Source organism: Mirounga angustirostris, unplaced genomic scaffold (genome assembly GCF_029215605.1).
Source record: "Mirounga angustirostris isolate CCGP_5_RB_7025 unplaced genomic scaffold, mMirAng1.0.hap1 SCAF_8, whole genome shotgun sequence".
Classification (NCBI taxonomy): domain Eukaryota; kingdom Metazoa; phylum Chordata; class Mammalia; order Carnivora; family Phocidae; genus Mirounga; species Mirounga angustirostris.
Genome location: NW_026991716.1, coordinates 136976661 through 136989882, shown reverse-complemented (window position 1 = coordinate 136989882; position 13222 = coordinate 136976661). Strand labels below are relative to the sequence as shown.

Below are 13222 nucleotides of genomic sequence, written 5' to 3'. Positions count from 1 at the left end.
CGAACTAGTGTGGGCGCCGAATGTGTGCCTTGCGCTGGCCGGACACTTGAACCTCTGTCAGCTAAGCCTTATTAGTTCTATTACTGTGTTCCCGTGGTATGTACATCCGAGGCAGGGAGAATTTAGGGTACATGTCTATCCAGCTTCTTACATATTTCACTTTAAAAATGGTCAAAAGCAAACATTTCTTAATCTTAAGCATTACTGTTGCTGTGTGGTTGTGGTGTTTTCCTTTGGGACAGTGATGTAAAGTAGATGGGTCTGTCTTTCATATGGCTAGTAAATTTGAGTTTTCTCAAGTGATAAATTTGAAAACTACCTTGCAGTGAATTTTTTAAACAAACTTGATGGGAATTAGAGACCTTTTTAAGGCCCCTCTTCACCCCCACTTCAGTTCCTTATGAGCTGACCATCCCATGATGCGTCCATTCCCACATTATACTTCCGTCCTCTGCCTAGAGGGTCTCACAGGTTTGCACTGAGGGCATGTATACCATTTTGCTTTTCATGTCTTTCATTCCTGAAGCCGTTTTCCATGTTTCTACCTTCTTCATAATTGGCATTTTAAATTACTATAGGATATGCTCTTTGATGGGTCTTTAGTCATCTGACCATTTCTCTTTTCACTAGTTTCCAGTGTTTCTAAACATGCTGGTATGTTGTTCCTTCTCTCCTTTCACTTACTGTCTTGGTCTGAATTCTTGAGGCTCACCACCCCACTGGTGCCTTCCTTGGCTGTCGTGAAGGTCAATACAAGCTGGTACATGGAAAAATATGTTAATGGTTATCAAAGTATTCTGTAGAAAAACAGCCTAGACTGAAGTGTGAATGTGCTTTATTAAAGCAAAGAGGGCATACATTTGAGTCCAAACTGCAATGCTGAGACTCAGCAGCTGTCTACCGTTGGCTTCCGTGTGTGTGTGCATGTGTGTGTTGTGACAGCATGAGAATGGATGGAATTTACTCTTGCCGTGTTGCTAAGTAGCTTAGAGTTTTTGCAGAAGGCTCAGATTATTAGGAGAAAGGAACACTCAGTTAAGTATAATGCATTTTGTTCTCTTTTTAGATCAATGTCCGAGTTACCACCATGGATGCGGAGCTGGAGTTCGCCATCCAGCCAAATACAACAGGAAAACAGCTTTTTGATCAGGTTGGTCTCTGTGAGCTTAGAGAGAGAACTCCCATTTAGGAAAAATTTTTTTGCAAATCTGAATAATTTTGCTGAATGTATTGGTTTGCTCCTTACTTCTCTTTGTAGAGGAGAACATTTTCCCCTCCTTCCAGGGGTTCACACTGTTGTAAAAACTCTGCAGGAGTAGAGTGTTCACAGCCCTGTGAGAGGAAATTTAGGGAATGCTCTGAAGTCTTTATCAGCATAGTGCTACATCCAAAAGCTCTGGCTCCCATCCCTCACCCCCAGGGGTCTTCATGGTCACTGCAGCCATCTCCTGCCATCTGGTCAGCAGGTCACAGTGCGGCGAGGGCCAGACACTGCTTGAGGGCCCAGCTGGAACCGGGCAGGCCATAGGTTCCATGTCCAACTGCAGCATCTGTGAACTCACTCAGGTGTCAGCAGATGCTCTTCCTTGAGCTGGGCAGTAGAGCACAACTACATTCCTGAATATTTCTTCCTGAGACCTGAAGGTGAATGCAGAGTTTTGATAATCATGAGCCACCAGGAAAGCTGTGATAATTCTTCCATGGAACAGTTCCAAGTTTTAGAACAAAATCTGCCTCTCTGAGCTGAGTAAATTCTGCTCTGGGGCCAAGGATCCAAGAGGGCAGCAGGAGCAGACTGAGTTTACAAGTCCCTTGAGCTGTAGCCTGCCTCCCTGAGAGGTCCCACTGATCGGAAAGGTGATGTTCTGTACCCTAGCACCAAACCCAGAAATGGGGGTGGGTGCTGATGGGAAATGTGGGAGATAGAATTCCAGCAAATGTAAAAGGTGTTGGTGATTCCCTGCCGTGCTTGATGATCCCTCCTTCTCTTACCCCCACAGTGAGCACCTAGTAGGTTAATTCTCCACCTCCCCTCCCCCGTGTGCTGGGCCAGCTGTGTCCAGCAGCCCCAGGAGCCAGCACTGGTGCGGTGTGTCCCCCCCGGGCCTCCTGCGATAGGCGGGGACACCTCCTCAGCTCTCCTTGTGCTGCTGTGGCGAGCTCATCCCTGGCTCTGCCTCACCCTCTAAGGATAAAGGCATCTACTGCTCTGGGTGAGGCTGGACTTGGGGCAAAAATCTAAAGGTTTCTCGGGAAAGATAATCCGGAAGTAAGTTAAATGGAGCCAGCTGAGTGCCATGTGGGTCAGTGGTTAGAACAGGGATGGGTAGGAGACCCTCGGTCACCCCAGAGTTCTTGTCTGTAAATGAGAGCTGGGCTGTCCTCAAGCAATTTTTAGAGCAGAGTTGGAAACTCTAGGTTAGGTAGATGATAGAGTTTTGATGTCTCAGCCATTTAGCTGCCCTTGCCTCCGTCTGCCTTGTTCCATTCACGTGTTGCTTCTCAGAAATTGTGTGAAGAAGCCATCAGAAGAGTCTGTGGTACTTCCGCAAGATAGAACGGCCACTACCTCTTAGAAGATCCTTGTCTGCTCCTTGGGGTCCTTTGGAAGCGGGGAGGGAATGGAGAGATTGGGAGAGGCCTGCCCTGTTCCTTCAAATACTCCCCTCGGATGGTTCAGTTCTACAGACATTTTTAACTGCACACTCTTGTGCTAGGCACAGAGCTGCATACTGCACAGGATTATCTCCACTTCTTGATCCAGGGTGCCATATTGATAGAACTCTACATGTTCCTAAATGCTGAGTAATTACATCTAGTTTGGTGTTCAGATTGGTTTTAAGCCAGGTATTTTTCTAATATTAGATTATCTGCTTACCATAGCATGGAGCTGTGGATTAATAGGTGTACAAAAAGTGGACCCTGAACTCAATCAGTAGATAGGGGTTATTTAAAAAGTGCTAACCACATAAATCCAGTCAACATGCCAAGATTTGATAAGCTCTGTATCTAAATTATTCCAAAGCTCATTAGTCCCATCAACGATCCTATTCAAGCACCTGTTATTATTCCCCACCCCAGAAAGTCAAGCCCCCTGGTTCCATGTGCTAAACAACAAGCAGGGTCACATCCCACTTTGACCTCTTTGTTCCCAAGTCATGTTTCCTGCCTGAATCTCCGCCAACCTCCCAAGACAGGTAATGAAATTCCACCACCGATCAGTTAATGGAAAGGGAAGTAGTGGGAGACAGAAAGATCCTGAACTCCACCTTCAGCCATGAGACCTGGATCACAAAGCTCTCTGTCAGAGTTCACTTTTAATTTCTTTACAGTTCGGTGTACCTGTCCTGAAAAGTACCACATAATCTGAGAAGGCTAAGGCTAGAGCAGACCTGGGAAACGGCTGTCTGTATGTCATAAGTGAGGACATCAAGGCCCAGAGAGAGAAGAGAATTGCTCAAGGTTCTGTAGCTTGCCGGGGCTGGGGCAGGGGTTTGCTCCACAGTGTCCAACCCTACTTAAACTTGTCTTTTTGAAGATCCATTTGTTGATCCTTCCACATCCTTCCAAGATAGCACATGACGCAGAGAACATCCCACTTTCCTGTGTGTGGGTGGTCAGGACAGTTCCTCAGTGGATGCCCTGGGTGCTTTCTGGGCCTCCTTCCCCATACCCCAACCAGGCTGGGCATGTTTTCCTAATGTCTTCAGAGTCTGTGTCCTTTTCTCTGTTGCTCACCTGATGACCTTCTAGGTCTGGGAAGGTTGTTCATGGGCCAAACTACTAGTTCCTAGAATATGGTCCTTAAATGGAATGGGTTGAAAGAGACTTTAGAGGTGAGTTAGTCGGAACCCTTCTCTCCCAACCCATGAGTTACTTCTGCAAAAACTGGCCCAACTCCACCCCAGGGCTCTTGCTTTATCTGCGCCTAGATACTAGTCCAGGGATCTGACGGAGGGCCCGAGCAGTGCCTTCCCGCTGCCAAAATTCCTGAGGTGGCGAGAAGGGTGTGACTCAGTGTGCCCATTGTTTCCATCATCAAAGCATATGTTCCAGCTGTCACTTCAGATTGAGCCAAGTAGACCTGTCCCTGCATTTTCCTTTCCAAAACTGCCATTTAAAACACCGCTGAGGCAGAGATAAAGGAATAGACCCCACACCTGTTCCCATTGTGCTTTCATGATGTATATCAGCTTTAGGGTAAACTAAGGACGTTGGAGGGAATGGTGAGGTGCGTTTTTCCAGGAATATTGGATTTTCCCATAAGGAGGACTTAGGCGTTGATTTTCAGATGGACTGAATGAAAGCAGGTTAATTCACTTGTGCCGTTTCGAGGAAGACACAGGAATAGCAGTAAGGCTTTGAAACAGGCTGCAGACAGTTACCTTCCTATGTGATGGAAGATGCCACGGAGACATTTGGCAGGTCGGGGCGCCCAGGGACAGGCTTTTCACTGAGTGAGTGAGAGCCCGGGGTTATGTCCATGGCGTGGTTCCAGGGTCTGTGATCTGTTTCGTCAAGGGGGCTGGCCACATCCTAGCAGAGGTAAAGAGGCACCTGTGCTGTGGCCCTGGAAGTCAGCGAGGGTCTGACTGGGATGGGGAGGGGAGACAAGCAGACAGGAAATCATTTCAAACTGGTTAGGACCCAGACTAAGGCTAAGTTCGGTGGATGGAGTACAGGACTAGATTGCTTATGAATGTGGGGCTTTCCCATACAATTTTGAAACAACCCAAGAGGAAGGCAAGGCAGGTTTTATATCCAAATGTTGAGATGGAGGTTTACAGGGAGAAATTAGCAGGATAGGGTACAGAAAACCTGGTCTTCATATCAGCTACCCTAACAAGACCTAGGCAGGGTTCACAAGAGACTTGGGAGTTAGCACAGAACAGTCCAAGTTCTTCCACATCATCCCATGATGGAGCCTGCCTCCCACTCGTTGGGGGAGTGAGGGAGCCAATGAACGGGCCCATCTTTGGTGTAGGGTGAACAGGCTCTTGGAGAGCTCCACAAGCATCTGGTCCCCTAGTGGATGAGAAAACAGGCTCAGAGCAGGAGTTTATTTGGAATTTCAGATTTTATTTTAAGCAAGTGCTCCAGATACCTGATTGGTCATTTCTCATGTGTTCAGACCTCTTCCCCTTTAAATGTGATAGAAGCCATATATTTGAAGAACGGTAACCTTCTTATAAAGGCTTAGCGTTGTATGTCATGGGATTTAAACTATGCAGCAAAGCACTGGGACTCGTTAGACATCATCACAACTAAGTGTCCCCAGCAGGTTGCTTTTCTGTTTTGTTTTGGTTTTTTTTAAAGATTTTATTTATTTGAGAGAGAGAATGAGAGAGAGCACATGAGGGGGGGAGGGTCAGAGGGAGAAGCAGACTCCCTGCTGAGCAGGGAGCCTGATGTGGGACTCGATCCAGGGACTCCAGGATCATGACCTGAGCCGAAGGCAGTCGCTTAACCAACTGAGCCACCCAGGCGCCCGCTTTTCTGTTTCTAAGACAGAAGAATAACCAGTGGGATTCTGTCGTGGAGAATTTTATTATTTATTTTAAAGATTTATTCATTTAGTTGAGAGAGCGTGTGTGCACACGCCCACACAAGCAGGGGGAGAGACAGAGGGAGAGAGAGAATCTCAGGCTCCCTGCTAAGTGCAGAGCCTGACGTGGCCTGAGAGCCCAACCTGAGCTGAAATCAAGGATGCCCAACCAACTGAGTCACCCAGGTGCCTCGGAGGAGAATTTTTTTTTTTTTTAAAGATTTTATTTATTTGACAGAGACACAGCGAGAGAAGGAGCACAAGCAGGGGGAGTGGGAGAGGGAGAAGCAGGCTTCCCGCTGAGCAGGGAGCCCAGTGCGGGGCTCGATCCCAGGACCTGGGATCATGACCAGAGCCGAAGGCAGACGCTTAACGACTGAGCCACCCAGGCGCCCCTCTGAGGAGAATTTTAAAATAACAAAATTCTTGCTATGACCTTGGGTTGAATTCTGCCTTCCTATATCAGAATTTCAAATTTCTGGAGGTTGGGAGAATGCTAGTCACCCCTTGGCATGTGTGAAGCATAACTCCCCAGTTTCCCTGGAAGCTTGCCGCCATCCATTGCCCACCTTTCCAGGGACTGCTGTTTCTCTCTTCCTAGTTAAGCAGAGGCCTGGGCCACCTGACTGGGAAGCAGGGACAGGAAACCAGAGGAGACCCAAGTGTTGCTTTGCTTCACTTGGTGACTTTCAACCCCTTTTTCACGTGGGCACACGTGAAAGGAGACATTCACGCCTGGGATGCACACTTGCCCTGGTGTCACCTGGGGGTGCCTGATGAGTGCTTACTCTAACTCAGCTGGTTGTCTTCACTCGGGAAAGCTAGTGGAGAACGGAGGAGTAGGGGTGCAAATGTATAAGATCTTAAGATTTTCTGAGATTTAAAGTTAATCCTGAATCTGCTCGTGTATGTTAAAAATAAATTGTTCACGGCTTTGGGGGAATAGCCTCTGTTAGTAATAAGTTGGGATTCCTGTTGGGATGGTGTAGGAGAGGCATGCTCGGTGTGATGGGGCGGCCAGCACCTCGCTCTCCTGGCTGCTTCAGTCCCTGCCCCGCTGTCTCTCTCACACAGGTGGTTAAGACCATCGGCCTTCGGGAAGTGTGGTACTTTGGCCTCCAGTATGTGGATAATAAAGGATTTCCTACCTGGTTGAAACTTGATAAAAAGGTAAGTCAGAGTTAACTATTTACAGGCTGTTGTTTGATTGTTGGTCTGCTCTGTTAACTTTGAAACTGGATTGTTTTTTGTTCTTGTTATTTGTGTAAAAGTTTTTACAGACAAAAAAAGTTGCAGGTTTCCAGTAAATGGGGGATACTGGTTGGAAGTTAGATCCTGGCATTTCTCCTTCCTGCTCACTCATTGGGGCATATGATGGTTAATTGCTTAGCTTTTAGTTGACCTTAATTTCTTTTTCCCCAATGAGATTGTTAATCTTATAAACCATGAATCCACTGTTTTGTAAGAACCGGTTATTGCTTTGTTTGAACCTGTGTTAGGTTATCTTCAGGCTCCAAAGACTGAATAATTCCATTAACAACTGTAAAGAAAAGCAATAAGTTTAAATGTGTTTTCTCCACACAATTTGAAAATGTCCCTTCTCCCAAACCTGTGCCTTCTTCCCATATTACTATAGTAAGTGTGGGGGCCATTAGGGAAGGGAGGGGACATGAGTAGTTTTAAATGGAAGTTCCAGGGGCCCCCAGCTTGACTGGCCACGGGGGCAGATGCCAGGTTCACAGGTCCCTAAGCAGGCTGCTTCTAGATCTGAGTTCTCTGGAATTGGGAGCACCTCCCCAGTAGGTAGCGGCCGGCGCTCGTGGCTTGGCGGGTCACCAGCGGGCTGCTGCTGGACTTCAGCGGGCCTTTTCTCATCTTAGTCTAAAAGGTGACTTTCGGGCGCCTGGGTGGCTCAGTTGGTTGGGCGACTGCCTTCGGCTCAGGTCATGATCCTGGAGTCCCGGAATCAAGTCCCGCATCGGGCTCCCTGCTCGGCGGGGAGTCTGCTTCTCCCTCTGACCCTCCCCGCTCTCATGTTCTCTCTCTCTCTCTTTCTCTCTCTCAAATAAATAAATAAAAATCTTTAAAAAAAAAAAAAAAAGGTGACTTTCGAGTAAATGTACCTTCTGAACACTGGCCTGCAGGAGCCCTTTGAGCCAGTGGTGAGGAACTGGTTCGGGGAGGCAGGTCTTGGCGTCCAGGCTTGCAGGCAGCATTTGGGTTTGTGGTGCAGGTGTCGGCACAGGAGGTCAGAAAGGAGAACCCTCTTCAGTTCAAGTTCCGGGCCAAGTTCTACCCCGAAGATGTGTCTGAGGAGCTCATCCAGGACATCACGCAAAAGCTTTTCTTCCTCCAAGTGAAGGAGGGAATTCTCAGCGATGAAATTTACTGCCCTCCTGAGACAGCGGTGCTCCTGGGCTCCTATGCGGTGCAGGCCAAGTTTGGAGACTATAACAAAGAAACGCACAAGTCAGGGTACCTCAGCTCTGAGCGGCTGATCCCCCAAAGGTGAGCAGGGGACGGCCAGGCCTGGGGGAGAGCAGTGCTTGCATCCCTGAAGGGCGTAAGTGGTGTGTGTGAGCAGAAGCACTCAGCAAGCACGAGGGTGCGTGATCCTTGAGGCCGGGACTCGAGCACTTCCTGCTCTGTGTGCTTAACCAGCACATGCTGTGGCCTCCAGAGGCACTGACCTACCAGAGCCTTCCCCTCGGGCACTGAGCCGCCTCTACGGTCCGTGACGAAGAACCGCAGCAGGAAGGGGGGCCGCTCTCCCCAGGAAGAGCAGCTGTGTTACTGTATACATAATCACACTTCCTGGCTTCCCCTGGTGCATAGACATTGGGCCCTGTTAAATCTGTTTTTATTCACTAATGGTCATATAAATTACCCCTTTTGGAAGAAGAGTCACCTTACAATATAAAACACCATTTTAAAATTTTTCCAGCAAGACTGGATATGTCTCATTCTAAGTTCTAAGTCTTTTAAGTTGTTAATTGTCCAAAATGCTGCATATTAGGAAGTAGAAACACTCTTTGTGGGTGGTTTTATTTGAAAGAAAACTCAAGGTTTGCAGGTGGGTGGGGGCCCTCTGCTTGCCTCTCACGGCCCTTTGTGGTGACCTTCTTGTGCCGCCTGTTTTGCAATTCAGAGTCATGGACCAGCACAAGCTCACCAGGGACCAGTGGGAGGACCGGATCCAGGTGTGGCACGCCGAGCACCGCGGGATGCTCAAGTGAGTGTGGATTGGCTCCTGCCTCTCCAGCGGGTTGCCTTGGCATTAACCCCACATAGGGTCCTCAGGGTGGTTAGCTCCCGGAGCCGCTGCCCTGGGCTTCAGCCCGAGCGGGCAGAGCAGTGAAAGGTAACAGTTAGTTGCTCAGGAGGTTTCTCTTAAATAAAGCCAGGTGTTCATGTCTGGGGGTAAGAAGCAGTTTAGATTCAGCCTCAGGCCCTAAAGCCTTCTCCCTTGTTTTAGAGGAGAGAAGGTCTTGGGTCTAAAACACTTGTTTTAGTCAAGAGGGCAGGAGCATTGTTCACAATAGGAAAAAATTGATCCCAAGTGAGAAACACTTCCTATGAAAGAAGCACAAAGAAGGCATGAAGGAGGAACATGATGTGACATGTGGCTATTAGAGGTAAGAAATGGGCAGATTCTCTGTTGCCCTAGAATCCTCACCTGGGGCATTAGCAGCAATTCTGTGCATTCCCCCAACCTTAGAAGTTTATTTATAGTTTGGGCCTCACAGACGTTGCGTCCTTCAGCTCTCATCTGTCCTGAGCGTCTTTTGTGGAGGGAAAGAGCTCAAGGCCTAAGTGGTGGCTGCTAGTGACATGGACAGTGGGAGTCCCTGCAGCAGCATGTGGGTGAGAGAGAGACTGCCTACCAGGGCAGTCTAAAAGGAAAACCTCCTGTGTCCAGAGAAAGAACCCAGCATGAGTCTGTTCAGTTCTTTCAGAAGGTCTAGAGTACATCAGTGGTCAGCGTCCAACAGCTCAGGGCCCAGGCGTGAATGGCCAACAGAGGGACAGCACCAAACCCACAGCTGCCAGCCCATCCTGCCAGAGCTGCGGTTTTACGGTTCCGGATACCGCACGCACGAATGACCATGTCCTTGTTTGTTCTCCCTGCTAGGGACAGTGCCATGTTGGAGTATCTGAAGATTGCTCAGGACCTGGAAATGTATGGAATCAACTATTTTGAGATAAAAAATAAGAAAGGAACAGACCTTTGGCTTGGAGTGGATGCCCTCGGACTGAATATTTATGAGAAAGACGATAAGTGAGTTGAACTTTATAATTTCAGTTGGTGGGGGATTGGGGTTGGAAACAAGGGAGGCATTGGCAACCATGCATGTGGTTTCTTTTGAAGTGTTTCTCTGGTGGCTTACCGGACCAATGTGTGCATCTTCAAGGGCTTTTCAGCTGTGATGTGGCCACATTTTGTCAGAGGTTGGCTTGAGGTGTGCGCTGTTCGTCTTCTGTCACCATAGCTTGTCCACCAGCTCAGTTCCATGCGCTGACCCACAACCCCACAGACCAGAGCTGCAGGAAGACCTCCCCTGCTCTCCGACGGAGGCCCTGCCGCCGGCCGCCCAGGCACCAGCACACCCACAGATCCCACCCAGGCAGCCCTTGCCCTGCTGGTGGCTTAGTTTGTGGTAATCCAAGCAAGAGTAGTTCCAGTGCTATCAGAGATCTTAAGGTTCTGTAAACAGTGGCTTATGTACAGTTTAGCTAAATCCTCTGAACCTGTGAGAGGTGTCTGATGGCCACGTGTTAGCTCTGTGTGTGTGTGGAGTAAGTTCTGAAAGAGCAGTAGAGAGCAAGCCAGGCCCTGCTGGCTGCTTTTGCCCGTCCCTGTGCTCACAAACACTGCGAATGTGCCTGTTTGTGCCCGCCAGCTAGATACACAGGGAAAAGATCCTTTTCATTCAGTGAGGGCAAGTTTTCCATGGTGGTTCCCTGTGCCTTTGAGTGATGGCTCTCCCACATTTCCTCCTGTTGCCCCTCCTCTCTGCTGTTAGTGCTCCCCAAAAACCATCTCTCTGGCCTTCATGGGGGGTGTGCCCCTACTTGGAACAGACGACATCACATGAAGACTCTGCCTTCAATCTCAGCCATGTGTCTTCTTGCCAGAACCGGGGTACAGATACCTTTCATTTGGGTGGGACAGGGGCCTGTCTCAGGCCTTCCTAGACCCTCCACTTGGGGCCAGAATTGGATGGAGGAGAACCATCTTTGCTGGAAAGCCTGGTTCCAGTCAGGAAAGACCCCAATCACAGGAACTCCTCCGAGAACCTGGTAGTGAGTTATCGAGGATTCTCGGTTTGCTGCCTCCCCCAGGTGTGCTGGACCCAGTGTCGTACAGAAACATGAGCAGTCTGGGGGGCTCAGGAAACCAGTCCCTGGTCCTTCCGGAAGCCGCACAGTTGGAGGACGGCGACTGGTCAAGGCAGTGCCCTCATGGGAATAGATGTGGGAGACTGCCTCTGTCTCTGAACTCATTTTTTGAATGACCCGATTCTGTCACGTAGCTGTGGCCAGGGCTGTCTAAACAGGTTTTTCCAGCTGCAGGAAACAGCTATAGGCAGGAACTTGCTGATGTCAGCTTGTAACTACCTCCAGCCCACGTAAATGTTAATTTTTTCCAAGTGAAAATTTGAGTACTGCAGTTCATTCAGTCTCTTCCTGCTCTCTTCCCACTCCCCCAATTTACCAGTGAAACTGGTAGTTCTCTCAAAGGGGTCTTCTCCCCCAAGAAGACACTGGGGCATAGGGCAGTCCTCACTTCCTCCCTGCCCCTGAAGGCAACCTTCTTTTCAGTTAGGAAGAAAGACTTAACCAGACATTCAGTCAGTAGGCCTTTGAAGCAGATAAGCAGGAGGCTGACTCAAGTCTGAGGAATGCTGGGATGACTCTGAGCTGTGATAAGTGTGGAATCACTACCCTCAGTCATACAGCTAACAGTGGACAATTGGGCGCTCATGGAGTGTTCAAGTGAGAGAGCGGATCTATTGAGTGTGTGAGTGGGGCGATAAGAGACTTAGTGCACCTGCAAATAAACAAATATACCTTTATTACCGTATTTTAGAATTAAACGTATCCTGGTTGGGAAATGTCTCTTGAGGTCCCTTTTCACTGTATACATAACCACTGAGTGGGAGCATGTGGGACTGAAAGCATTTGTCTTTTTCTGTAAACCTGTAGATGAGGAAGGAACTTGGAGGGGGAGGAAATAGGCAGACCCCTTCCCTGAAAAGTGTCAGCTTGGAAACAGAGAACATTGAGATTAGCTGTGTTATGTGATCCTACCTGGCATCATCAGACCAAAACCAACAAAGACAAAACAGTGAGAGGAACGTGCCCTTGCCCCCAAGTTCTTCAGTCCTGTGAGAGCACTTCTTCCCTCCTAGGGCTCACCCCTCCCACACTCCTGAGTCCCGCAGTCTTCCTGGTCTTCCCAGAGGCAGGCGTCTGGGCGGTAGACTCGGGCTCCAGCAGGTAACTCGGTGGGCCCTTTAAGGGAGAGGATGCTGGAGAAGACTGCAGACAAGCCGGGGCCGAAACAAGGGCCAGTCTCTTTTTCCCTTAAATTTCTCAGAGTTGTAAATCACCTACTCTGATTTGTATTTCTGTCTTACTAGCTTTACTGTATATGTAATAAGCCAGTCGTCATGGTGGTTATTATGGGATGCCGTATAGCACAGTACTTGTATGTAGCGTGTACATACTCTAACGTACAACATAGTGAACTGTAATATAGTGTCTAGTATTATGTATATCATAATATCTTAAAATAAGCCAGTCATTTTTTTTTTTTAAAGATTTTATTTATTCGTCACAGCACATACAAGGAGGGGGAGCGGCAGGCAGAGGGAGAAGCAGTCTTCCCACTGAGCAAGGAACCCGATGCCAGACTCAATCCCAGACCATGACCTGAGCCAAAGGCAGACGCTTAACTGAGCCACCCAGGTGTCCCAATAAGCCAGTCATTTATATTTCCAGTTTATAAAATTAAAATTACGCTAATGGGCAGAATGCTGATTTTGCCCCCTCCCCTGGGTGTGCGTTACAGCTCTGTGCTCTTGCATTAGTGGGTTACTGATCTATGTAAGAGAGGAGAGCAAAAGACCGTTCTTTGGTTTGTCTGAGTTTTCTTTTATCAGATACGCCAAGATCACAGTTGTCAGTGCCTTCTCTCCTTTCAGGCCTTTGGGACCCTAACTTGAACGTGGAACAGAATTTAAAAAAAAAAAAAAAACCTCCTAGTTTCTTACAGAGACTGTTGCAGGGACTCCAGTTAGTCCACCGAGAGTAAGAAGTTTAAAAGTTCACCTCAGACTGGCAGACAAGAGTTTGGCCTCCGTGTGTTTGGATGTGCGCGGGGGCGGGGGAGAAGCATGGTGCCTGGTTAAGCGTGGCTGGCAGCAGGCACGCACGAGGGGCGCGTGGGAAAGTTCCTTCACGTGCCTGCCCTGCAGAGTGGTGGGGGTCCACCCTGCACGGGCCCCCGCTGATAGCGATGAGTGTCTTTGCTTCCATTTTGAGAATGTAGGCAGAGCCATCTGTGTGGCCCGCAGTAGCTCCAACCCATCCCACCCCAGACCTTTTCTAAACTTTAATGAAAAATTTCAAAGATTCTTTCCTTGGCGTTTCGCTTTTTCGTCTCCCCAGCTG

The 13222-nt window shown here is 48.6% G+C and overlaps 1 protein-coding gene across 1 annotated transcript in view; it reads left to right on the top strand.

The window, feature by feature from the left end:
- Window positions 1-13222, top strand: part of EZR (ezrin) — a 52527-nt gene that overhangs the window by 25456 nt on the left and 13849 nt on the right. Inside the window, exons 3-7 of the mRNA XM_045865828.3 lie at window positions 1067-1150; window positions 6620-6715; window positions 7779-8053; window positions 8694-8777; window positions 9678-9824. Coding sequence (XP_045721784.1) covers window positions 1067-1150; window positions 6620-6715; window positions 7779-8053; window positions 8694-8777; window positions 9678-9824 — 686 coding nt within the window. The remainder of the gene's footprint in view (window positions 1-1066; window positions 1151-6619; window positions 6716-7778; window positions 8054-8693; window positions 8778-9677; window positions 9825-13222) is intronic.